The 27,893-nt window shown below is 40.6% G+C and overlaps 1 protein-coding gene across 1 annotated transcript in view; it reads right to left on the bottom strand.

The window, feature by feature from the left end:
* Nucleotides 1–27,521, bottom strand: part of LOC137621525 (tectonin beta-propeller repeat-containing protein 2-like) — a 124,564-nt gene extending 97,043 nt beyond the window's left edge. Inside the window, exons 1-4 of the mRNA XM_068351884.1 lie at nucleotides 27,211–27,521; nucleotides 23,095–23,328; nucleotides 6,854–6,983; nucleotides 4,338–5,554 (exon numbers count right to left, since the gene is read on the bottom strand). Of these exons, the coding sequence (XP_068207985.1) occupies nucleotides 4,338–5,554; nucleotides 6,854–6,983; nucleotides 23,095–23,310 (1,563 nt within the window). The 5' untranslated portion in view covers nucleotides 23,311–23,328; nucleotides 27,211–27,521. The remainder of the gene's footprint in view (nucleotides 1–4,337; nucleotides 5,555–6,853; nucleotides 6,984–23,094; nucleotides 23,329–27,210) is intronic.
* Nucleotides 27,522–27,893: the final 372 nt, after the last annotated feature.

Raw genomic sequence — 27,893 nt, 5'->3', positions numbered from 1 at the left:
ACCAAATAGTTGTGAAAACAAATCCAGTTAGTAACAGCGTATTAGTAGGTCTTGCCGGTAGCCCGACAGAGAGAAAATTGGTTCTGTGTTTACATTGAGTACTGAGTACCTGCTCGACAGATGGCACTGTTGATGTACACCCCCTACCTGCATAGCGATCGCTGGCGTATTTTGAACGTAGAGTTTTCTGTCGAGCAACAGAGTTGCAGCTTATATAATCACCGGCTAAGTTTAATATTGAAAATAAAGTATTCCATGAGTACAATATTAAAGGTTGCTTGGGCCACTTAATATTCTTTTCAAAATACAGTATCTTTTCATGTCAAGTTCTGTACAATTATGAATCCTGTGAAATGAGAAAAAAAAAAAAAAAAAAAAAAAAAAAACACTTTTTGGGGTCAACTTGCCAATTTAGTACCTCGTGTATTTCATGATCTGAAAAATTTGTTTTTAAACAATAATGCTGTACTATCAACCACTGCATACCAAAGAAACTAAATTAATGCAAATTCAGATGTAGAGATGCTTCAGTGAAATCTATCTTAACAATATGACAAACCCTAATTGCATTTTTACTTTAAATAATCAAAGGTAACAATTCAATACAATAAATAGGGAATAGGGATGGCCAACGATATATTTTTTTTATTGTGATGCCTGGTATGTAACTTATAAGTCTTTTTTCTATATTTCAGTACGAAGTTTCCGTACTGTAGTAAGCCTACGATAATGACAAAATGATCTGTTGAATTATATGCAATACATGCAACCTTCTAAATCTAGGAAAAAAAATGCTGTATTGTAATTGCATAAAAACTCTTTAGATGAATAATCTGGTTGAAGGATTGGAATTATATCAAAAATTATTTTCATCAAGGATTAAAGGTCTGCATTATCACAGAAATAGTGGAAAGCAACGGGGCAGCAAATGAAATGAGGGTCTCTCCCTATTGCTAATTGCGTTTTTTGTTTTAATCCTCTATTTACCAAGGCACTTCCCCCAATTTAGGAGGGTAGTCAACATCAAACAAAGGAACAAAAGGGGACCTTTCCTCTCTTAGCTCCTCCCAGCCCGACGAGGGACTCAGCCAAGTTTGGCTGGTACTGCTAGGGTGCCCCAGCCCCCCGGTCCCTCGTTTATCCACCACAAATGAAGTTTGTAATATAAGAAAAACTATCACAATGCAGTTGTACTGTACAGACATACATCAAAGTTTGCCAGGGTTAGGTAACAGACCACTGCAAAAAGTAAAAATCTGCAAAAATTTGTATTACTGTAATACAGTAAGATGACTCTTCCCCAACTGATCATTGCAGTCAGTAACACTCTAAATAACTCAATACATTATTTCTGTTTAGTTCTCCACACTGCACTTTAGTTTATATTACTTTAATTTAATTGTACAGTATGTACAAACCAGGATCCAGATAAGAACAGGTCTGCTATGGCATAGGTCAGAACCTAAGCAGGTAGGATAGTGAGCTCAGGTGAGCCCCTAACCTCGGCCGGGCTCGCGTACAGCAAGCACTCCAGGTTAAAGATTTGGCTTAAAAGGCAACCCAAAATATATACTTCAGTTTCTTTGCATTATATAACCTGTCCCTAGTAACTTCTGATACATATTTATGTATAATATGCTTAAGATTCCAGCATATAAATATCAGCTGTCTTGCACAATGTCTCATTCGCAAACATTTCTTGTGGTAAATGATATTTTGAAAAGAATTTTCCCGCTTAATCACTTTTTTTAAAATATTGTGAGCACAATGAGCAATAGCGCAGTTTTTGGCTGCTTTAACATGAAAGGAAAAGCCAAGTCCATAGGTTTAGACATGCGTTTCTTTCGTTTTTCGAGCAATGAAAGTTTAAGAGATGTCTGGAAACAGGCATGTCTACAGTTTGATGAACTTAACCTAGCTCATGCTGTGAATTGCTCTATGTTTTTTGCAAGGATGTTATTGGCTATGAAAATTTGAGGTTCAAGTTGCGGTTTTGTTTCCGGTTCTGCCATTCGTGAAATGTATAGTTAGAGGAAGACAGAATAGAGAGCCCTAATTTCATTCAACTTGTCGATAAATGGTTTGATGTTATCAAGTATTATTCAATGTTTGGTGACAAAGTTTAACAAAATGCTTTTGGGATAAATCATAGAGAGCAGAAAATAAATAAAACAGAAAATAGTTGGTACCATGAAAACCATGAGAGATGCAAACTCAAGATTTAAATGCCCGTATGAATTAAAAATGAAAAAAAAAAAAAGAAATTCTGTCATGTAAGTCCCTTACAGACTATGAAATGCATAATAAATTATTCAGTGTTAAATTCATACCTACAAGGTGATTAAAGCAAATCTCTTGGAACACTTCTCTGGTTGCATACGCCAAATGAAGGGTCCACATGACAATCCAAATTCGGTAAGTTTTAAGTTTTGCTTAAGAAAGTATTTGTTGAGGAAAGCAATTACATGGTTAAGTGGAAAAGCTCCAACAAGGTGTAAAGAAGAATTTAAACAGGCAACTGTCATTTCCTAATGCAAAACAGATCACTGAACAAGAACAGTCGGTGGAAATGTAGTTGCCTAGCAATTTGTTGAAAAATATCATCAATGAACTTGAAATTGAAAATGAAGGTATAATGGATATGGGAGAAAAACAGAATTAACTGCAAAAGAAGTAGTCAAACTTGAAAAGTCTATTTCTGAGTCTCTTTGTTACATTGTTGGATACCGTATATTGTCAGGAAATTTTTATTACAATGTCCAAATTTAAAGGCTAATGCATCAAAGTGGAGTGAATCTACATTGTCTTGCCTGAGCGCTATCAACAGAGGCGGACTTTATGCCCTTTTTCTGATGCTTTTGTCTCACATGGCTATTGTGAGAGAGGTATTTATTGCTGCTCATATGCAGAGATTGCATCAAGTCACTAGTCTTTGAATTACAATTGTCTGAGTTTGATGGCCCCAAAGATATGAGAAATTTCTTTGCTAAAATTTCTTTGTATTTTAGAATGAAATAAATAAATAAAATTACTATAACTAATAAAAAGTAAAAGAATTGGTGTTGAAGCGTGAACAAAAAATAAACAAATTAATACTGAAATGATATCAACATGTTATTTGTCCTGGTTTGATATTTGATCCAAACAATAATACAAAAGGTGAAAATTATTTTGTTTTTATCTACAGTATATTACTAGATAGTTTCATGTTCTCTGACCTTCGATGACTAAAGAGTCCCTGTGGGCCAACTTAGCATTAAAGTGAAAGTTGAAAAATTTTTAAACGGGGAATAGTTTTAATAAAGGAAATGGATTAAAAAACTGGCCACATAAATGCCCGACCAATACCGACCAAGGGAATTTGTAGCAGAGAGGGACTCACGTGACTACCTGCGCAGAAAAGGTCTAATTTTGGTCAGCATGTTAGCAGACCCGTTCTTCCATGGATCCTGGTACAAACTTTCATTTTTACAGCCTTTCCATAAACTTCTAATTCCTCTTTCACACTAAATTAACTACTTTAAAATTTAATTTTATTCTCTTTACCGACCCAAATCCTTATAATGTGACTACAGTATTTATTCTTATTGCTTCTTTTAATATATGGTTTAATTATCTTAAATTTTTACTTAAATCTAATTTCCCTCTATCCTCTCACTACACTAAATTTTAACTTATAATCTCTTTATTTTCCTTCCTTAAATTATTTTTCTCAAATTATTTTCAACTTTTTTTTACTTTTGAATATGTACAGTACTATACTTATATACTTCTGTACAATAACTTTTCATTTCCTATTGTTCTTTCTCTATTTTTAATTTTTCTTATCTATATTTCAAACTGCTCGCGTAAAGCGGGCCTTATAGGGAGTGAAAACATTGAGGATAAATTTTCTTTATTTCTTTTTCTTATTGATGTTGTGAAATCGATTCTTCCAACTAAATAGCATTTTACTTTCAAAAGGTAAGATTGTTAGAAATAAAATGACTGATATACTGTACAGTATCGATAAACAAAGTAATATTCTAATAAAAAATGCAAAAACTATGGACTAAAAAATTATTATGAGGCTTCCACCAATGAAAATAAAGATGAAAATACAAAGCAGAACTAACCATTTTTTGAGAAGCACAAAGCAATTTTTCTGCTGATGATGCCTAGACCTGATGCGCAGAAAAATCTTCAGCCCTTTGCATTTGCTGAATTATAACTAAAGGATTTTTTCAATTAATGCTATCATAAAGTTCAGAAAATATTGAAAAAATTGACAGAAAATTGCCAATACAGTAAGATTACTTGAAACCATATGCCAGAACTCCAAAACCATGTGCACTTACCGGTACAGTTACATTATCAACAGGAGGTGTTAATCCGAATGTTTTCACAAGTGATGGAGTTGGAAGGAGAGATGGTAAAAAACTACTAACAGACTGAACCATCCTGGGAGGGATTAAACTTGGAGAGTAAGATCTCTGCTCTGGATCTTTAATAATACCTGACGAAGATGACCTTTGATGTCCATATTCTCTACCATCAGATACATTGGTAAATGTTGGGGATTTATGGAATGATTTACTCATGGGGTTTTCCTCACTAGGTTTAACTTCAGTATCTTGTAATGGGCTTGTTATATTCTTCCCAGACACTATAGGAGGCTTTGCATGTTCTGTCACTTTAGCTGCCACAGTACTTCCAATACGAGCTATCTGACCAAGAATATCAGTTCCCTGTGAAACTATACGAGACTTGAGCTCTTTTAAATTCTCAGACTCTAGAAAGGCAGCAGGACGGGGCATGTTTGGTCTCCTTTCTCCAATATCGGGGAGTTCTAAGCTGAGGCATGTGATATGTCGTGACCCATCAAGAACATATATCTCTTGTTCTGAAACGGCTACATCAATAATACGCCCAAACTGACCCGAGTAATTACAGATTTTGGAATTATCTAAATCTGCTATAAACAACCAATGAGGATTATATGCAACCAAGTAAGATTTAATGGTGCTAAGAATTCCAAAACAATAATATTCTCCTTTTCTTGGTTTCTCTGGGAATGGCTCAAGCAAACAGATTTGTCCATCATCTGGTAAGTCTTTGATAATGTGAGTCTGCTGCACTTCACCTTCATTATTAGAGGACCACATTCTCATACCAGGTCTTGCTACATAGAGCACACTACTAGCCAGTGGTGCTGAGAGTGACCATAGACAACCAAATAAGCCTTGCTTCCGTGGTTTCTTGCCAACCTGAAGAGCCAGACTATCATTAAGATTATATATCACTGTTCTTTCTAAAGTGGCAATAGCCAAAAGCTTATTGGTATAAGACAGCTGTATGATAGTATTGTTCTCCTTTAGTAATTCTTTAGGTGTGCACTCCATTGTTTGGTAATTTATGTCTATTTGAGAAACTACGCCTTGGGCATCTCCACAGAAGAGTAACATTCCATTACGGCTCCAAGTCAGACTTGTTATTCTTGAACGATGACTGTTCCCAACAGTAAACCGCTTGATGACCGGTTCAGGCACAACTATACCTCGAAAGTCACGCTGATCTGAAATGAGAAAAAAATAGTAATTAAATGTTAAAACTCTTCTCTAAGGATACTGATCTTGAGTTACATTTAACAAAACTAATCAATCTTAAGGTAAAGGAAATGAGCATGAATACAATTGATATAACTACTGTTGAAAACTAAATCAAAATACTCTATCTAATAGAGGCAGAAATAAATAAATACACTTCTACACCAAGTCCTCCTTATCCACAAGTCCACTAATTCATAGTTGACCACAGGGAACCATTGTAGAAAATATCCCATGGGGCCACCTGCTAAGAAAGATTTAATTTAACTAACTAGTGTACTAATGTGTAATACTCAATCTACTATCAGCAGGTCTATGAGATAATGATAGTTTTATACAAAGAAACCAATATGAACGTAATGGGCTGCAGGAAGTCATTTGCTATCCCTGATGCCATTAGTACATTCATTAATGTAGCAATAGATGCGTTGTGGCCATACACCTTGAATCCCTGATAGAAAATGGTGTGGTTTGTGGCTATTCACGACTTCAATGGCTTTCCAGCAGTAGATGGGCAGGTTGCAAGGATACTAGAGGTGGTCATACAGCTTGGTGGAGATGGAATGACAGATACCTTGGATGATTTTGTTGAGCATATTGTGGCTATATATGTGGGTAATAGTGAGTTTGGGTGGCGGGTGAGGATTATAAGCCTTATACCTACATCACTTATGTTGGACTCGGGAACTTTTTATCACATGATCCCAATCTTGGTAAGTAACTTGTTCTTATTTGGGGGACTTTCTGAGGATTGATTGATGAAGACTTGAAGACCAGACCTGGTCCTGGTAAATAAGGAAACCTAGGTCGTATCTAAGATAAATGTTACTGTACCACAATAAATGAGAGTAATGGACAAAACCACAAAAAATATTTTAAAGTATCAACATCTAGGGATGGAAACGAGAACCCTCATCCTGAAGTTGAAGTAGCAACTATTATCCTGGGACTACAAGAAGTAATCCCAGTAGACCTATAGAGAAAATTTGAAAGGATTGGATGCACAACCATCAAAATTGGCTTACTCTAGAAAAAGCTGTGCTGCTAAATGCAAGGATAATTAGGAGTGTTGGCATCTTAGGACAATAAGGTAGTGGGAGGTCATACTCTCAGAAGACAAGTTGCAGCCCGGATCCAGGGTCATAGCTACCAACCAAATAAAGTTGTGAGAAAAAAATATAACGATAAAAATATCTCTCAAACAAAAACAAGTCAAAAGGGTAATCAAATAAATAAATCTTTAATGTATAAAAAGCAGATCATATCACCTGAAGAGGTTGGTTTGCAAGTCACTCGTGGAAGCTGGAAGATGGTTATGGTCCCCTCAAGAGACCCAGCTGCAATCATTTCATCCACAGTACTTACAGTCTCAACTTTGGTGATTGGTGACAGTGGATCCTGGAGAAGAAAAAAAAATTGACATATGCAACTTTGGAATACTGGCATTTGACATTCTTATCATTAAAAAAATCATTTAACTATACACTTTAATCCCATATTCAGTCTCTACAATGGTAAGCTCCAAGGATTTACTTTAGAATAACATTAGGTGAAAATTTGAGGAAGACAAAGCTGAAGATATATGACAGATTGAGGGAAGAGAATAAAATGAAATGGATAAGGAAATAAAATACAAAATGAAAAAAGTATGCCAGCAGGCTAAAATATACTGTACTTAACAAGAGCCATTAATACCCCTTACAATAACCTGTATAAGAGCCATATATTTTAGTTAGCAAATTTTAAAGTGAATTTTATTTTCCTAGCTACGTAAACTTGAGTCCTTTAATTATCAGAATGTTTTTAGTGGAGCTACAATGGCTGCTGGAGTTTTATCACTGTAGAAGCTGAATTAGAGGGAAGAAGGTGTGGGGAGTCACATGCCTTCCCGACTGTATCTTGTCACATTTGACATGGAAAGGGGTGCATAAGGAGGATAAGTTTAACTTTGCATAGCTTCTCAATTACTTGTCTTGCTTAGATGTGAGATCAGACTTCCTCCATCATGATGCTCAGATTAACATATTGGATCATGGTGCTCAGATTAACACATTGGTGATAAGAAGTCATCTCGACAAAAAAAGGCTCCAAAAAAGATCATTCCACAGGATACCAGCTGACACTTTGGAGGACACTCACGTGTCCACCTGAGGGACAAAGGAGGAACTTACGGGATGACCAATAGACTATAAGCACAACCAGTCTTTGGATTCACAGAAATAATGAAGTCTTCTGTCTAAGAACTGGACAGAATTCAATAGAATGTATGCCCAAATCATCTCCATCTACCCCTAACCATGATCTCATCCACATATGGGACTCAAGTAATCTCTCTTATAGTTTCATTTCTAATCCTGTCCTGCCATTCAACTCCCAATATTCTTCTGAGGGCTTTGTTCTCAAATCTACAAAATCTGTTGGATATTGTTTTCTTGTCATACCACGTCTCATGTACATACATTACCAATGATCTCACTAAACTGATATATAGCCTGATTTTTATATGTAATTTCAGGCAATTTGTTCATGTGCATACATTACCAATGATCTCACTAAACTGATATATAGCCTGATTTTTATATGTAATTTCAAGCAATTTGATTTCCAATTTTACTTAACCTAGCCATTGTCAGATTTGATTTTTTCAATCTTTCATTAAACACTAATTCTAAAGATCCTGTATTAAAGATTATAATTCCTTAATATTCAAATGTTTCCACCTTATTAATCCTTTCTCCTTCCAATGATATTTCATCTTCCATTGCATATTTCATTCTCATCATCTCTGTCTTTCTTCTATTTATCTTGAGCCCAACCTCATGAGATATTTCATAAATTCTGATAAGCAAGCTTTGCAAGTCCTGTGGTGTTTTGCTAATATGGACAGCATCAGCAGCATATTCTAGGTCCGCTAATTTCCTGTACCAATCCAGTCCAATCCTTCTCCACCATTCCCAACTGTTCAATACATTACAAAATACATAAGAAGGATAAAAAAAATTATGCGATAACACATTCCCTTCAAGTACTCCACTGTTCACTGGAAATTAATTTGATAGGACTCCACTAACATTAACTTTGCACTTGCTATGCTCATGAACATAATTAAATTTACATGTTTAAGAGGAATTCTACAATAACGCAGAAATCTCCTCAAAATTGGCTGGTAGACACTATCAAAGGCTTTTTCATAGTCCACAAATGCCATCAAAAGTGAATTTCTATATTCTAAACATTTCTGTACCACATGTCATAAAATGAATATTTGGTCAGTACAACTTCCATCTCTTCTAAATCTTGTTTGTTCATCTCTCAGCTTTTCATCAATATCTCTCTCTAGTCTCTTTAGAATGACCATACTATATATTTTTAGGACAAGTGATGTAGCTGTGGTTCATCTGTAATTATTGCAATCAGTCATAAATCCTTTTTTGCTATTCTCACCAACACTCCCAGCTTCCATTCATCAGGTTTTGCCTCTTCATGCCACAATCTACAAAATAATCTTATAAGTATTCTGGAAGTCACTTAATTTTCGGCCAATATCATCTCAGCAGTTATTCCATCGTATTCAGGGGCTTTCTATATCTAGTTTATAATGATAGCCTCAACTTCAAATACACTGAATTCATTCATGGGTACATCAAGGTCTTCCTCAGCTTTGGGTATATCAAATCAAATTATTCCCTTCACTTCTATTCATGACCTCAATAAAGTGTTCTATCCAACGTTGCCTTTCATCATCTGTTGTTATAACAGATCCATCTCTCTTTTTGATGGGTATATGCTTCTTCTTCTTTACCCCAGCAGAGATTTCTTTAATAATTCTATGAGCAATTCTTACGCCATAGCCACTCCCTGAATTCATAGCTTTGTCAGCCTCATCTGCTTACCTGTCTAAACATTCTCTCCACGAATTCTTGGCTTGTAATTTTCAACAATCAATTTCTATCTTTGTGTCCTTTTTATAGTATCCCCAGTATCATTTGATATTACAATTATTATTATTACTTGCTAAGCTACAACCGTAGATGGAAAAGCAGGTTGCTATAAACATAGGGGCCCAAACAGGGAAAATAGCCCAGTAAGGAAAGGAAACAAAGGAAAATAAAATATTTTAAGAACAGCAACAATTTCCTATATCAACTATAAAAACTTTAAACAAGAGGAAAAGAAATAAGATGGAATACTGTCCCCGAGTGTACACTCGAGCAAGAGAACTCTAACCCAAGACAGTGAAAGTCCATGGTACAGAGACTATGGCACTAGCCAAGACTAGAGGACAATGGTTTGATTTTGGAGTGCCCTTCTAGAAGAGCTGCTTACCATAGCTAAAGAGTCTCTTCTACCCTTATCAAGACAAAAGTAGCCACTGAATAATTAACGTGCAGTAGTTAACCCTTAGGGTGAATAATTGATTGGTAATCTCAGTGTTGTTAGGTGTATGAGGACAAAGAGGAATCTGTAAAGAATATGCCTGAATATTCGGTGCATGTGTGGGCAAAAGGAAAGTGAACCATAGCCAGAGAGAAAGATCCAATATACTACTGTACTGTCTGGCCAGTCAAAGGACCCAATAACTCTCTAGCGGTAGTATCTCAACGGGTGGGTGGTGCCCTGGCCAACCTACTACCTATCCATGGTTTTCTCCTTGTAATTGCATGTCTAAAAACTTCACTATCAACAGACTGATATATGTTCTTAATATCACACAATTCTTCATTAATTGTCTGCTCTTTGTCTCAAAAGTCTCTAAGACTGAAAATCAATTCCTACATTCAATTGCAAATGCTTCTCTGTGCTCATCTTCTAGAAACTTAATTGTATCAAAACTAGGTATTATATCTATATTTCTGTTAAGTACTTTAAGTTTTAATTTCAGTGTGGCAATGAAAGAACTAGTGATCTCTATCAAAATCTGCACCTCTATAGCTTTTACATTTCTCAGAGTCTTCCTTCTCTCTTTATTTATGGCTATGTGACCTATTTGATTTTTGTAATTGCCATACAGACATACATACATACACACAATATATATATATATATATATATATATATATATATATATATATATATATATATATATATATATATATATATATACATATATATATATATACATATATATATATACATACATATATATATATATATATATATATATATATATATATATATATATATATATATATATATAATATATATATATAAATGTGAATTATTTTTTACAACTTAGAGGTGTTTCCTATATCATCTCATAATACCTCTACATAATTATAAAGCATTGCTTAAATTAGTTTTGTTTTACCTTATATTTTAAATTGAAGCATATATATATATATATATATATATATATATATATATATATATATATATATATATATATATATATATATATATATATATATATATATATATATATATATATATATATATATATATATATAATATATATATATATATATATATATATATATACAGTGGAACCTCTACATCCGAACGTATCTACATCCGAATTTTCCAACAACCGAAGTAAAATTCGTGCAAATTTTTTACTCTACACCCGAATTTTATTTCGACACACGAAGTAAGCAATTTTCGGTGTACTGGTTGTATCCGAATTTTTCGACACGCGAAGTACAATTCGAACACGTTCCGACTCTACACCCGAATGTTTTTTTCAACACCCGAAGTAAACAATACTCGTACGCGTAGTCGGTGCTCATAGCGCCTGAAGTGTTTTTTATTTCCGCCGATAGAAGGCAGCACATCGACCTCGGAGGGACGCTCAATTAGCGGGGCTTAGGTCAGTCCTCTGTTCTCGTCGGCTTCTTGCGGTTGTGCACAGTGCGTTCTGCTATTAACTCTGTTTTAATCGTGATTTTTTACGTACATCCTTTAACGGTAATTTACATAAAGTATGGGTCCTAAGAGGCTTAGTTTTGCCAGTGGTAGTGGTAGTGGTGAGAAAAGAAGGAAGGAAATGCTTTCTTTAGAAATTAAGCAGGAAATTATTGAAAAACATGAGCGTGGCATCCGCGTGAGTGAACTTGCTAAACAGTATGGCCGTAATATGCCGACGATCTCGACAATCCTTAAACAGAAGGAAGCTATTAAAGCAGTGAAACCTTCTAAGGGGATCACCATAATTTCCAAACGCCGTACCCCTATCATAGAAGAGATGGAACGACTTCTACTAGTGTGGATTAAGGATAGAGAGATCGTTGGCGACACCATCACCGAGACTGTCATCTGCGAGAAGGCGCACGCCATCTTTACGGACTTGAAGGAGGAGAGCTCTGGGGGTGATGCTGGGGAGAGTTCAACCGAGCCTTCCTCAGATGATTTCAAGGCATCTCATGGCTGGTTCAAGAAATTTAAGAAACGATCCGGGATTCATTCAGTTGTTCACCACGGAAAGGCTGCTAGTGCGGACACAAAGGCTGCAGCTGACTTTGTCAAGAACTTCGAAAAGATCGTGCAGGAAGAAGGCTACGTAGAGCAGCAGGTGTTTAATTGTGATGAAACCGGGCTGTTTTGGAAGAAGATGCCAAGTCGAACCTACATCACTGCCGAAGAAAAGAAATTGCCTGGGCATAAGCCAATGAAGGATCGGTTGACTCTTGCCCTATGTGCCAACGCTAGCGGGGACTTTAAAGTCAAGCCCTTACTGGTTTACCATTCAGAGAACCATAGGGCCTTTAAAGCACACAACGTCGATAAGGATCAGCTTCATGTTTTCTGGCGATCAAACTCGAAGGCCTGGATCACTAGGCAATTCTTTGTGCAATGGGTTAACCAAGTTTTCGGCCCTTCTGTGAAGAAGTATCTTCATGAACAGAAATTGCCTTTAAAGTGCCTGCTATGCCTTGACAATGCACCCGCTCACCCCCCCGGACTTGAAGAAGATATCTTCGATGAATTCAAGTTCATAAAGGTGCTGTATCTTCCACCGAATACCACCTCTATCCTCCAGCCCATGGACCAGCAAGTCATCTCTAATTTTAAGAAGCTGTACACCAAGCACTTATTTAAGCAGTGCTTTAATGTCACGCAAAGCACCAACTTAACTTTGCGTGAATTTTGGAGGGGCCACTTCAACATCGTGCACTGCTTGAAGATCATAGATCAGGCTTGGGTGGGATTAACTCGACGGACCCTCAATTCTGCCTGGAAGAAGCTGTGGCCTGATGCAGTTTCTCCCCGAGATTTCGAGGGTTTTGACCCCGAACCTAATCCCGTGGTCGGTGCAGCGGAAGCCGTAGAGGCAATCGTCTCCCTTGGCAAGTCCATGGGTCTGGAGGTCGACGCAGATGACGTTACGGAACTCGTCGCCGAACATCACGACGAACTTACCACGGATAAGCTCAAGGAACTCCATGCTATGTCGGAGTACATGAGTGATGACGAGGAAGGGAGCGAGGTGGTAGAACATGTGTTAGGTTCGCCGCATATAAAAGAGGTGTTAGGAAAATATCAAGACGTGGTCGACTTCATCGACAAATACCATCCAAAGAAATTGCAGGTTTGTCGTGTAGTTTCTCAATTCGATGATGTTTGCCTAACTCACTTTCGAAACATTCTAAAAAGCCGTACCAAGCAATTATCTATCGATAATTTCTTTAAAAAAACTACGAAGCGAACTCGTGATGAAGAGGATGTAAGTGATTCGAAGAAAACGGCAAAGAGTGAAGCGGAAGAAAGTGAAACAAAGAAAACGGAAAAGAGTGAAGCGAAAGAAATTCAGTCAATTTTAAGTGAAGAGAGTGAAAGTGATTAAAATTACGTAATCATCAAAAAGAAAAAAAGAAAATGTAAAAAAAAATATAAAATATAAAAATAAAAAAAAAATAAGCTAAGTTATGTTAAAGTTCACTTAGTGTAAGTTAGAATAAGTTACGGTAGTGTACGTTTATCGTAGTTAACCTCTCTACCTCCTCGCCGCCCGTCCGTCTCCTCTCTGCGTAGCAAGACTAACAACACCTGCGCTGGAGTTTCTAGGGTAAAGTGACGCTAAAAACCCGTTTCTTATTTATCATTTTTTGCTAATTCTTCTTATTTACATGTCTATTCTTCTTATTTACATGTCTATTATCTAATTTAGTGTTCATTATTCTCATGGGAAAATTATGTGTAGTAGTTTATAAAGAAGTTATCATAGGTTTTTGGGCTCAATCACGGATTAATCCTATTTCAATGTATTCTTATGGGATAATTCGTTTCGACATCCGAACATTTTCTACATCGGAAGTTGGTTCTGGAACGGATTAAATTCATATGTAGAGGTTCCACTGTATGTATATATATATATATATATATATATATATATATATATATATATATATATATATATATATATATATATATATATATATATATATATATATATATATATATATATATATATATATATATATATATATATTACTTTTTTACATCTTACAGGTACGTTTCATATATCGTCTCATAATAGCTCTGCACAATTATGAAGCATTACTTACATTATTTTTTGTTTTACCTTACACTTTAAATCGAAGCATATTTTTCATAACAAGATAGAAGCTGGCAATTTGTCTCGCGAGAGAAAGCTACGGGCTGTCTCTTTCGATCTCTTTACTCGATCCTCAGATGGAAAAATCTTTCCTAGAGTGGTCCTCATTCTCATGCCCAGATAAACCATGTCTTGGACCAGTTACCGGTTACAGATGGGACTTCTCGTAACTTTTCAATATCCCCAGATACTGACAAAAAGCAAGAAGTTGGTCATGATGGAGGAGAAGCGACTCCCTCGAGTCTGCTAGAATCGGCAAATCGTTTATATAATGAAGGAGACGAATGCTAATCTTAGGTGCCCAAGTGGTCACAGGATGAAGACCCTTGTGAACACTTAAGGTGGTGTAAACAGGCCGAAGCACAGCACTTTGAATTGGTATATCTGTCCTGCTAAGGTGAATTGTAGGTACTTCCTCGATGATTGATGCAATGAGATATTGAAGTACGCCGTTTTTAGATACAACTATATCATGAAGTCATGAGGTCTGACAGCCCGTCTGACCGTCTATGCCGTGTCCATTTTGAACGGAGTCTGCTGGACACACTAATTTAAGGCTGGGAGATCAATGACTGAATTTCTAGCCTCCAGACCCCTTTTGGACAAGAAATAAGAGACTGTAGAAGCCTGGGGAACCTTCCAGGACCTCTTGGAGAGCTTCCTCTACCATGATCCGGACTTCGACATGAAGGGCCTATTCCTTCGTGTATGACTGTCATCGTTGGATGAAGAGTCAGAGGAGGGAGAGAGCTAGTCAAAGGGAAGGTGTACCCCTTCCTCAACACAGAAACCAACCATGGATCAGATCTGTGATGCTACCACCTGGCACTTCCACCATCTGCTCTGTAAGCATCCCTCTACCAATGGAATGGCCAGGAGAATGCCTTCTTTTGCGGGACAGTCCTCGACAGGACTTCTTGCTTCCTTTGCCCTTTCTGGAGCCCGTAAATTGAAAAAGACATCTTGACTCTTGACTCTCCATTACCTGCTTCTTAGGTGTAATCTTCTTTGGACCTGCGGTGGAGGTGCCAAAGGGCAGGAGCGAGAGGTCATGACTAGGAGAAGCGAGTCAGGCCTCGCTCTCCTCCATCTGTCTGCGACTACCTCAATGTCTTCCCAGTTAAACAGGGAAGGGCCGTAGATCGGGGCCTTGTGAAGCTTCATCGCTACCCTCCATGGCACCTGCCTCTGGAATTTTGAGAAGAGAACCCAGTTGTCCCAGTGCTTCCTCCTCTTGGGGGTAGAGAAGTCCTCGTTCTTGATGAGATATCCTACCATGCCCAACCAACAATCCAGTACGAAACGGATTTCAAAGAACACTTTGCAACCCGTTCCATTTGGCAGCATCAACTGCAAAGAACTGAACTGACAAGGTCGCCAGTTTGGCCTGAGAAGAGCCTTGTGTCGGACACAATGGTCGGATTGAGTGGAAGAGTGGATGGATCGTCTTCCAACACTTCGTAATACTTCCTCTGTTGTACATACAGCGGAGGAAGTAAACGAGAAGAGTCCACAGATCCGAAAGACTGGGACATGCCTGCCACTTGTGCATAAGCTCTCTTCTTTGCTGCCTTAACCCCCTCGACCAGGCAAAGTTACCTTGCTTCTGGAGGGCTTTGGCATATCCAAAGAGACCAAGGACTGTGTCCAATACCTAAGTCACGGTCTGATCCAATTTCCTCTAGTTATTAACCTTCCAGAAACACAAAAGTACCTAGAGAAAGATGCGGTCAGCATCCTTCTGCTCTAGGGGTGATATCTTCGGGCTGGTGGACGTTGGCAGCGCTTCATCCAAGTGTTCAGACCCATCATCAAATGGCTCTTCGTTCTCTGAACTACCACCCCTAGCAGTCCTGGGAGGGTTGTGGTTGTTGTCCTGGTTCCTCCTATAAGAGGACTGACTGAGCTCTAGAGGAGAGTCCGCTATGCTACAGCCTTACGGAGGCAGATGGGCTTGAGAGACGTACCCCTCGAGATTGACGCTCATCCATTGAGCGCCAATTCTTGGGTACTGTCTTAGCATCCTTCCTCTCTCTGGGTTGAATGCTAAATTCTTCCAGGAAAGAGGAATTCTCCTTCATCGCCAACTCTGCAGGTCTTGCTCCCTCGGAGAGGGCAAAAGGAGGAAGAACCTCTGCCACCGCAGCAGGAGGTTCTGGTTGACCCACTTCAATAGGCGAGAGCCTACAGTTCTCCATGAAGGATATCTCCCTTGGAGATCTAGATCGCCTACTAGTCTGAGGGTGGATCGTGTTCCCCGGAGAAGGAGTGACAGCCACTCGGTCCTTTTCTTCCATTTAGTCACGATGGGAATCATGCCTAGACTTTCCTGAACGGGATCCTGGCTGGTCGGATTCTTGGTCTTAAGGGGACCGTCTACTATGTCCTCCATTTTTACTAATTATTAAAAAAACACCATTTCTATAGAGTAATCCCTCACCATTTCGCGACCTCAGTGCATCGCAGATTTTCAAAAATATTCATAAAAAATTAGAAAAAATGGTGCGAAAGTTACGCGGGTGCTAGCAGAAGGCAGGGAGAGTACAGTAGAACATCAGGTATCAACACAGAGATTGCGCGCAAATCAAAATCCACTTCTCTGATTCGCTGGCCATCTCTGCTCCAGAATCTCGCAAGCTGATTGGCCGAGCCGCTTTACCCAGCATCTCTCCCTGCCTTGCGCCCTGCGAAGGGAGACCGCATATATTGTTCTCTCTCGCTTCGCTTGTGTTGCTTAGTCTTGCAACGTGGAACTTTTAGCTGTTTTCTTGTGTTTTTTCAGTGTAAAATAGCTCTTGTGATGCCCTTGAAAATGGCTCCTAAACATCCTCTAGTGAACCCAAGAAGAAGAGAAAAATGATGACATTGAACGAGAAAGTGAAATTATTGGACATGCTTAAGGCAGGCAGTAGCTATGCGTCTGTTGCCCACATTTACGGAGTGAATGAATCGACAGTTCACTCCATAAAAAAAGATGAAATGAAAATACGTAAAACTGCCTCAATAACGTTCTCCAAGGACACTAAGTGTGTTGTGACTCCTCGTAATAAGACGACTGTGCAAATATAGAATGCGTTATCAATGTGGATATCAGACTGTTGGGGAAAGAAGGTTAGTCTCAATACCAACACGATTCGAACCAAAGCCAAAACTCTGTATGATAGCGTCGTTCCTGAAGGAAAATCGACGAAGGTGATGATGACGATGAAGAAGATGATCCTGCCCCACGAGAAAAACATGGTTTTGTTGCCAGCAAGGGCTGGTTCAAGAAATTCAAGAGGAGGGTTGGCCTTCGCAGCGTTCCTTGGCATGGGGAAGCCGCATCGGCAGACCAAGAGGCAGCTCTTCGTTACGTCGAGGACAAGTTCCCGAAATTAATTAAAGGTGGCAGCTATCTCTCGGAGCAGGTGTTCAATATGGATGAGACAGGCCTCTTCTGGAAGAGGATGCCGTCCCAGGCGTTCCTTTACAAGGACAAAGTAAAGAAGCCAGGGTTCAAGGCCACAAAGATCGCATCACTCTCCTCATATACGGGAATGTCGCGGGCTTCATGCTCAAGCCCGGCTTAATTTATAAGTCAATGAATCCTAGGGCTTTGAAAAAAAAAACAAAGCCTTGCTGCCCGTCTACTGGATGAGTAATAAAAAGGCATGAATAACCAAAGCCCTCACACTCGACTGGTTCGTGAAATGCTTTACCCCGCAGGTGAAGCTGTACCTCATGGAGAATGAGGTGACCTTTAAGATCCTCCTCTTGATGGACTGTGCAGGAGGACATGCAACGGACCTCCATTATGACGGGGTCCAAGTGGAGTTCCTGCCCCCCAACACCACTTCCCTCATACAACCAATGGATCAGGGGGTCATTCAGGCCTTCAAGGCCCTCTACACGAGGTTCACGATGGGGGGCCTCATCTCCTCCATCGACGAGGACTTAAGCCAAAAGAGATATTGGCGGGAATATAACACTGCAATGTGCCTGGCCAACATTCAGAAAGCTCTTAATGAAATGAAAGAGCAAACAATTCATGTTGGAGAAAATTGTGGCCAGACGTTGTTCATGATTATGAGGGATTTACACCAGACGAAGTTCACCACTCCGCCGTAGATAAGGCTGTGAGGCTGGCACGGTTAGTAGCCAACGAGGGTTTCTCTGACATGGCAATGGAAGACATCAACTCACTGATCGAGTGCCACTCAGAGCCCCTAACCGTCGAGGACCTTGTCCAAATGACATGATCAGCGTGTTAGGAAGAAGAAGAGGCAACCAACGTCGTCGACGACGACGAAGCTGAAGAACATGGCCTTACCTTAGACAACCTGCAAGAGCTCTGCAATATGGCACGGGCTATGCAACAAAGGGCGCAGGAAATTGACGATAAAATGGTCAGAGCCATCGAATTTAGTACCCGTATTGACGGTGTAATGGCGTTGTACAAGAGCATCTTTGCTCAGATGAAAAAACATCATCAACTTCCCATCACGATGTTCCTAGTGCGCCGAAAACCTTCAGCAGAAACATCAGATACTCTTCCTGCAGCCTCTCCGGGATCCCGAGGGACCTGGGAGGACGAGATTGGGGGAGGAATTAGAGGAGGAGGAGAGCCTATGAAGGGGATGCGGTACCCCCAACGAAGAACCTTGATGGTCCATTGCATGGCCCTCATAGCCTTCCACCTCCTTTGCAGGCCCTCCCCCTACGCACTGTGAGGGGGGAGCCGTGACCCTATTTCTGTCTAGGGTTCCTCCCTCCTTGGGAGGAGCAGACTTTCCTCTGCCCATAGGTTTGGCTATAAAAGAGGGGCGGCTGAGGCTCTTGGCTGGGAGTGGCGTTGCGGTTGTGGAGTTGGCTGCTGTTGCATTGTGCAAAGGGAGGCAGCCTTTTGCATCGCGGTGTCCTGCGTCTTTTTCCTCCAAGCATCTAAGGCAGAGGAAACTGCTTGTTTAGAAAAGAGGAGAGGTTGCAGAGTGTCCGAGTTTCTCAAATCTGGCTTCTCGGCCTTACCGATGCTCCCATGAAGTTTGGAAACTACTGATTCCCTCCTTTTGAGGATCCAATTGCCCCACATGGTTGCAGTTGTAGCAGTTAGGAAGTCCATTGTCTTAGCCCCAGCAGCTAGGACTTCCTGTAGGGAATGCATGGAGTTTTGGTTTGACAGGTCTTCGTGACTCGCTAGGTAGCCAACTGTGCCTGACCACGTGTCAAACCAGGATAATGCCTCCAGAAGGGACATTGAAGCTGCTTACATTGCCGAGGCTTCTGTGGCAGTGAAGGAGACTGGGAGAGAAGAGAGTCTCTCTGAAGAGCAGCCAGGTGTGAGCCTCGCTGTGGATCCGGGGTCAGAGGAGAAGGGTTGGCGTCTCTGACCTTGTAAAAGCGCTTTTGCCTCGAAAACGGGAATTGTAGAAGTTTATGGGATCCTTGAGACTTCAAGGAACCCGTTTCCCCTGAGACCGCCTGCGAGACCTTCCTCAGACGGCCTGCAGTGTGAATAGACCAGGGAAGTTCGATTCTGGTCTTAGGGTTTGGTGGAGGACGACATAGTCTGGAGCATCGGTATGTCAAGGCGACAGATGTAGATCGCCGAGGCTTGAGATATTACACATAGTTCTTAGAGCCCTCAAATAGGAGGACTTAAGTCCTTTGATGGTTGCTCTTCCGAGGAATCTTCTGGTCGCGCTAATTCCTCGCGAGGAAGGGTGATAGAAGTCTGAGTGTCTGGAGGTAACGGCGAAGTAGGATACTCCATTTCCGTTGTTCCAAAGGAAGGCTGAGCGCTGGCTAATGGCGCCGCGAGCGCCAGACCTTGCCTGGAAGTCGATGGTCTAGGCGTAGGTGACCGAATTATCGGTACTGTATTAGTAAGAGGTTGCATTGATCGGCGGTCTGGCCTTTTCCCTCTACTCTCAACCGAGGAGAAGAAGGGTTGAACCCCTGCGTCTTCTTCCGAGGTTCTCGTAAGACTCGTATTCCGTAACTCATTAGGGAGCACGGGAACTGGAGCTGTCCTGTCTGAAACACGAGGGCGAGGTGAATAACCCCACGCGGACATGCCCCGAGACTTGCGCAATCCTTTCCTAGAGCGATCTGAGCTTCTCAAATTAATATGTGAAGGAGAGGATCGTGCTCAGAGTGCGCTTTTCCCTTGTCCGCGCTCAGGGCGCGATTAGATGAAAAATTGTGGGAAGAGCTTCTCTAACAGGAGCACTTATTACGCTTAGGAAAATTCTCTTGTGACGAAGAGCGAGAACGTATCGTAGCGCTCTTTTTCTTGAAGCGGCTAGATGATCCCTCGCGAGAGGAAGTCGATCGCGAGGAAGCGCTCTTCTTATGTTTGTGACGAGAGCGCTTATAGTCTATTGGCGAGACATTTCGTGAAGAGATAGAAGGCGAGGAAGAGCGAGAACGATGATGTCTCTTCCTACGTCGCCTATCTCTCCGACGAGAACGTCTGGGCAAAGGAGAGCGAGTTCTCCTTTTCCTCTTCTCTCTCTCCCTCCTAGCCTCCGAGGAGGGCGAGGACAATGAGGAGAAGTGGGAGGGGGAAGTACTTCGATGTTTGCGCTTGCAACGTTGTAATTTCGTAGAAGCGCAAGCGAGGTGCGAAGTAGGCGCCGCCAGAGCTGAAGTTACTATATCTGCTGAAACTTCGGCGGCGCCGACTGAGTTGACGGGAGGTAGGTGACGTCTGGAACTCCCGAGGGTTCCAAAACAGAAGGGACCTAAGGGACCTGAGATAAAACTGTGCCCGCGAGGAACTGGTTCCAAGAAGTCCAAGGGCAGCCCATACCACTCGTACGTGATCTGGAATGGAAGCGGTAATAGAGTCATTCCCAGTGGCGGAAAAAATTGTCCCACTGGGAGGGGCAACGTGATCCGCCTGACCAAGGGGAATGGGGGTTAAGTCAATGGTGCCGCTCTTCCCTGACTTCCAGGCAAGGAAGAGTCTCAAGGGAGATGTCGAGAGGCCAAAGAAGAGGCCCGAGACTCCTTACCTTTCGTCGGCGAACCTGGAGGTATCGAATCCTTTTTGGATTTCTTCTTCTTCCTCTTCACGAACTTTTTCCAGTGAGAGGGCGACCATTCTCTACAAACTTGGCAGGGGGAGCCTTCAGACCACCTATGACCTCTGCACGAAGGGCATAGGCAATGAGGATCACCTCCAGTGGTGATATGAATGTGCCACAAGATTTCGGGGGAACCTCACGACACTTCCTCATAATAGAGGACATCACATCTAACAAAGAAAAAGAAAAAAAAAGTTAATCAAAAACGCAATAAAGAAAGGCTAGTCTACCAGTCAAACAAAAGCAGGAGCAGCGGTGTTACCACTGCGACGGCTAGAATTCGATTGAAGGTATTCAGTAGCTACCGACCAGAAGTCCCCCACCACTAACAGGTGGATAACTACCGGCCCAGTCGTTAACGACCTTAAGGTTTTCTGCCGTATTTTCCAGATCGTGCTAAAATATCTCCTATAGTAAAGAATGAGGGTTTGTATCAAGTTTAGGAACAAAGATGCATTATTAACCATTTACCTTTTGTTTGTGCGCCGCCAGCAGAGCAGGTTCTAGAACTGCTGGCACGGTCTCGCAAGAGTCCGGTCTTGCATAGTGCAAAGCACTATGCTGTGCCTGTAGACAACGATGGAGAAGACAGGATGGCAACTACCTCCCACCGTCGCCTTCCAGCTTCGAAAAGCTGGAGAGGGGCATCATTGAGTACAACGTCCTTTGATGGAAACTCCAGGAAGGACGATCAACCCTTTTCGCTCCTGAAGACATATCTCCTCGTGGGTGAGGGGACTATCCCGCTGAAGCTGGTGGAGGGCTGTCTTCCTTTGGAATGGGAGATTGCTCAACATTTGGAGGCGGACCTGCGGGCTCGTCACTTCGTTTCCCCTCCAGCCGAGTAAATTGGCCAAAAGATAAACTCCATAAACTGCCCTTGGAACGTAGTTGAAGATAGTCCCTGCTGTCGCAAGAGTCCCTCACAACACAAGTCACTCCGAGGAGCACTTGTCCTCAACTGCTCATGCCCACCCGTCGGAGCAGGGTGAACGCTAGGGCGAACAGGAGGGGAGGTCTTGGAACAGAGTGCACACGAGATTCCTTCGGTACAGGACCTCTAGAGTCTTGCAGGGGAAGATCAAGATCAACCCTTTGGAAGGATGTCTGCTCTTGCAGCACCTCCAATCGCAAGACCTCTTGCAGCCGTTCCTTACACGGACACCCATGAGCCTCAAGGACGGCCGCAAAAAACGAATCGCGTTATCAGAAAGAGATTCCGCTATGGCGGTGGCCAGCGCTACTTTTCTAGGGGGAAGCAACAAAGGCCCCCAGCACACAGGGCTGTCCCAGTCACATGTGCACCACTCGTAATCGACTGACCCCCAGAGAAAGATGATCAAGCAGTCAGTCTGCCGAGATCAAGCCGGCGGAGAATGACTCCAAGTTTTCTTTCCTCTCAAGGCTGACCTCAAAGGGGAATAATCCCTCTTTACCTTCTACTTATGGCGCCTGGTAAATCTCAGCCACTGTGAGGGCAACCACTCCTGACACTCAGCACAATAAGACTCCCGCTTGCAAAAGTGACCCCTGCACACAGGGCAGAGACCGTGAGGAAGGGTCTCCTCAGCCGACGTAAAGGTGCTGCATCGGCGCCCTTCAACGCTGGGACAAACCCTCATGGTCTTTAAGATCCACACGGGTACTCACACCTGAAAAGAGAAAGATAGATGGAAAGATTTCTAAGCTTTAGGCCAGTTGCTCTAAAGAAATTTTTAATTTCTTAGGTTTTATGAGCAGGGGAGTGAGATATGTCTACACCTTACAAAAGCTTTAACAGCTAGTTTCAGCATTCTCTGAAATAGATACTCATACGTAAAGAGTGGAATGTTTGTATTTTGTGTTGGAACAACAAGTTTTTAACATTAAAGAACATATCAAGATAACCTACCTCACATTTTAGCCTCATCAAGCTGGGTGTTGGCAAGTGTGCCAAATACACAAGGCCAACATTAGTGCCTAATATCAGATGCTTTGGTAAGCTTGCAATGCAAGTAATCTCTAGATTAGCTGTATCAACACCCTGTTGAAAGTGTTGGGGTAACTGTTCTAATACTCCACTTAAAGAGACCCATTCCCGCCAGTTCTCTCTATTTCCCGTTGCCATATTTCAGTCATTAAGTCTCTGAAAATAAAAAATAAAAGTGAAATAATGATGCATAGATGATTTCTGATACATTAGTTAATAAGAGAGTTTTTCATAAGCAAAATTATGAAAAATTCAGAGATAACTTGTATTTTTCCCTAACTAATACAAACCTAGAGCTATTTATTTGGATATTACTTCTAACAAACGTAGCTGGAAGGCAGCCATTAGATTTTAAGTGCGAGGTGACAACCCTACCTAACCACTACAGTGGGTATGTAGGGGGGGTGCTGGGGGCTACTCCTTTGACGTCACAAGACTACGGTGGTGCCGTGCGCACGAAAAATTGGAATAAAACCTTGGGTATATTATTTATATGGGCCCACTGCTTGAAGATACAGGAGGAGCGCGCACCGAAAATTTCAATAATTAATTTCAGGAGAGATGACCTACCTTATTATATACTAACATAAAATCATTGTAGTTAGACTTTAAATACAGTTTATTTGTTATTTCTCCATTTCCTTTCCTTATTGAGCTGGTTTCCCTGATGGAGCTCTTAGGCTTGTAGCATTCAGCTTTCCTAACGAGGGTTATAGCCTAGCAAGTAATAATAAGTCTCTTCACATAGAGTGACTGGAAAAGATAAAATTAGATATGACTAAATAAGATAATCATCAATAGTTTTGGAAATATCAAATAAAGTGCAGGAAGGAAGATCAAAATGGTATGGAGATATACTGAGGAGGGAGGAAGATCATGGAAATTGAAGTTCCAGGTAGAAGGGGAAGACCAAGAGAGAGGTGGAGGGACTGTGTAGGGGAGAACTTGAAAGAGAAGTGAATTAATGAAGCAGAGAAAGAAAGGAATAAATGAAGCAGAAGAACAAGATAGAAATAGATGGAAAACTCATTTGAAATGACAACACCCATATAGAAGTGACAATAAGCTGAAGACGATGATGTGGTATGTGTGTAGAACATTGGGTCACCAGGCCTCCTACTGCATAGAAAACGAGAATGCTTCCTATTCATGTTCATTCCCAACCATATTCTATTGTATCACAAGTATTTCGGTAAATGAACTTACTGGTCTTCGCTCAGCCATGGATCGCTACACTCGCAATCAAATATTATTTTACTGTTCCTCAGTTCTGGGAAGCGATACATGTTGCCCTAAGTGCACTAGCCGAGTAACCAAGCATCTTAGAGGACAAAAAACTCAGACTCAACATACTACACGAAGTTTTTAAAAACTCGAGTGGAGTTTTTGCATGAGGTTGGTTCACAACTAAAATTTTATGTAAAAATGTTCTCACTTCGGTAAATTTATAGAAAAACACGGGACAACATTTCTAAAAGAAAAATACTTTTAATACAATAAATGATGTGCTTTCAACAAATTTGAACTTTATTTCCACTGCAAATAAGCCTCTCTACCGTTATGGAATAAAGGCTGCTCCGTCTCTGAATCTGACAACGCCACTGGCTTGTCCGGACGTCCACCTTAGCGCAGGAAGGATGAAGTTTTTGAAGACCTCGTCCGCGGGCAGACAACCCGCCAAGTCAGTTCATGAAGGACACAGGTGGGAACCTGGTATATATTTTAGGTGTGCGAAAACAAGACAAAACGAGATTATTTAACACTTTTGAGATTTTTAGAAGTGTACAGAACTTAACTAATCCACTTAACCTAACCTAGTAGTCCCCAGGTCACAAGCCCTAGCCGGGGGGGTTGTGGAAGCCCCCTTCCCAGGTCCCAAAACGTGATTCTTTAACACTATTGAGATTTGTAAAAGGGTGCAGAACCTAACAAACCCACCTAACCTAACATAGTAGTCCCCAGCCTAGGGGCAAGCTCCCCAGACACCCCTTCCCAGGTTCCCAAGTTACAAACTAAAAGCAAATCACAAATAAATCTTTACCTTATGATTGAAACCTACTGGTCTTTTTATTTTCTTGGCAATTTTTACAGAAGTGTTGCAGTAGGAAATGTGATGGTCTTGCCCTAAAGCTAAGTCAGAATTGCACTTGGGACACTTTAACCTTTGAGGGATAACACAATGAGCTTTTAAAAAATTATTCACTAAGCCCAGAGTACTGTGAAACTTGGCTATAGCATCGAAATAGCCATAAGAGCAGCCAGTACACTTTGAGCTCCATAAGGCTCATCCGACACGTAACATAGCTAGAAAGGAACAGAAGCATTGGGAAAAAACGGGGTGTCACGGAACTGCCTCCGTCACACTCCAGCGAACATACATGCCCAAATATGGTAAACTTCGTCATATAGTAGGCATGGTAGGGGTATGATGTATGTGTGCAGGGGGTATAAACTTGTCATGGAGTAACAAGGAGGTTGGTTTGTGCGCAGGAAGCACAAACTCGTATTCGTGCAAGAAACCATGCACAAACGCATAAAAATGAGCAGAAATATCTAACTCGCAAAACTTGAACAAAAGAATGAAATAAACATTTCAGTGGAAGAGGTTCAACATATTTTGTGCAATTTTTCATGGATTTATTATACGTCAGAGAATAATGTATAGAGAAGAAAAGGTTAGTTTTACCATTATTTACCGATTCGTCAGTAAATTTTCTCCACCCAAAAACCCCTGGTTTCCACTGGGTGACCCCATTACCAGAGAACATATTGGGGTATATCTTATTAACTATCTATTTGCGAAGGAAATAAGGTCATTTTAGAATAAAATAGGAGTTTTGCTATATATGCCCCAATTTTTTTATTAGTAAAGTTTGTCATTTGTATTTCTATAATAATTCAAATGGTAAAATTTAAGAGACTTCCCTTTTGGGTAAATACATGATACTTTAAGTACTAGCGAAACTGAAATTTGCTATAAGAAATAGACAAGTGCTGGCTAGTTTGATATTTTTCTCTATATGTTTAATAGGGATGGGGCATAATAACTTATGTATAGGTCTATTAAAATGTGAAGGCTACCTCTCATTCTAAGTCCATTGTTTCCATCTAGGAGACTGAAGTCGAGTTACTGAGCATGCGTTGCTTGCATTCGCTTAGGCCAACTTTTCGTTTTTTTGTATGATGTAATCATTACCCGACTTTTTTTAACCAATTAGGGGCTTCTAAATATTTAAGCACAAGTTCCCGGATGTTGTTCTACAACAGTCATTTTTTCCACCCTTTTACCTTCAGTTTGAGGTAAACCACCATCACATAAAGAAGTCTCCAAGAAGGAACTTAAGGGAAGTACAATCTATTTAAGAATTTAGTGTAATTTCATCTATGACGGCAATCAATTAGGGTGGAAACACTCTGTTCAATGTATAGCTATTTTTACTTATGTGAAAGTAAAAAATAACCCCGAAATAATGAGCCATGGGGATTGTGAGCGTAGCTCAACATTACCACTTTCCAGTACATACGGAGCTAACAGTCTTAATTTCCCGTGAGTGAGGCAAGTGCACGGTGAAGCAAAAACTATTAGAAGGATGTGAAGTGAATCAAAGATAATTATTATACATTAATTTTCAGCCACTATTCATTCATTCAGCCACTTACATGAACCATATATCGTTCCAACTGGTTATCCAGATTTATTTGGCATTTTTGACCATTAATTTTGATGCAAATCACTTGTTTTTTGCATTTCCCCACCCAAAATACCCCGATTACCCACTGGGGTCACCCTTACACGTCTTTATATAAGGGGGTCCAAAAACTCATGGAGGGGATGTTTGCCCCTAATAATCATCGTTAGAAATGCATAAAACACAAGATATTGTGTAGGAAATATATATGGTTCATATATTTGGCTAGAAATTAAAGGATCATATATTTACCAACTTTTGTTACCTGCTCTACCATTCGTAATAAAGAAAGCTTTTACGTCTATCCCTACATTATACCTGCATACTGTACAAACGAGCAGTCCTTTACCTGGGAAAACATACGAAAATGCGTGCCAAGGCTGTGTCCAGAACTGTAATGGTTCGAAACAAATTGACAGGCTCAAGCAGGCCTAAGAGTTCTTTTCTCATTGACACTAGGGTAGGCTAAACAGTCTGACAACAGTTGTCACACTAAAGTAATGGAACTGCATTATTCCTTCCATTTTGATGTAATATTAGGCTGTAGTCAGACTATTGAATTAATTAGACCGTAACACACAACAACAATAACCACAAAAACATAGTAAATTCTTGACTCCACAGATCTGGCGTGTTGTGGTTTAACAGCTGATTGATGTAGACTGAATTACCTAACTTTTGAGGGCAGGTTCTCTCTTGCATACGCAGTACAAGTTTTCCTTGAAGTGGTGTTTCTCCTCCGTACGCGAACCTAGATGTCCTTTGGAATGGGTATTATTTTGAATGGTCTATAGACACTGAAATACGCTTGGATTATTTAGTAAAAATGCATTTCACGTACTGTTTTACTTTTTTCAGTATTTGTTCAACTGCTATGTGTGCATATGCGGGTGCGTACGAATAGACAATAGACACATATCCTAAATTATGTTTTCTCCGCATAACTACAACTGATCCCTCTCTCTGGTTACGGCTCATTTTCCTTTGCCTACACATAGTGACATACAACGAATAGTCTGGCCTATTCTCTCC

This window comes from Palaemon carinicauda, chromosome 28, assembly GCF_036898095.1.
Source record: "Palaemon carinicauda isolate YSFRI2023 chromosome 28, ASM3689809v2, whole genome shotgun sequence".
Classification (NCBI taxonomy): domain Eukaryota; kingdom Metazoa; phylum Arthropoda; class Malacostraca; order Decapoda; family Palaemonidae; genus Palaemon; species Palaemon carinicauda.
Note: the sequence above shows the minus strand (reverse complement) of the source record. Positions and strands in the feature narration are given on the sequence as shown.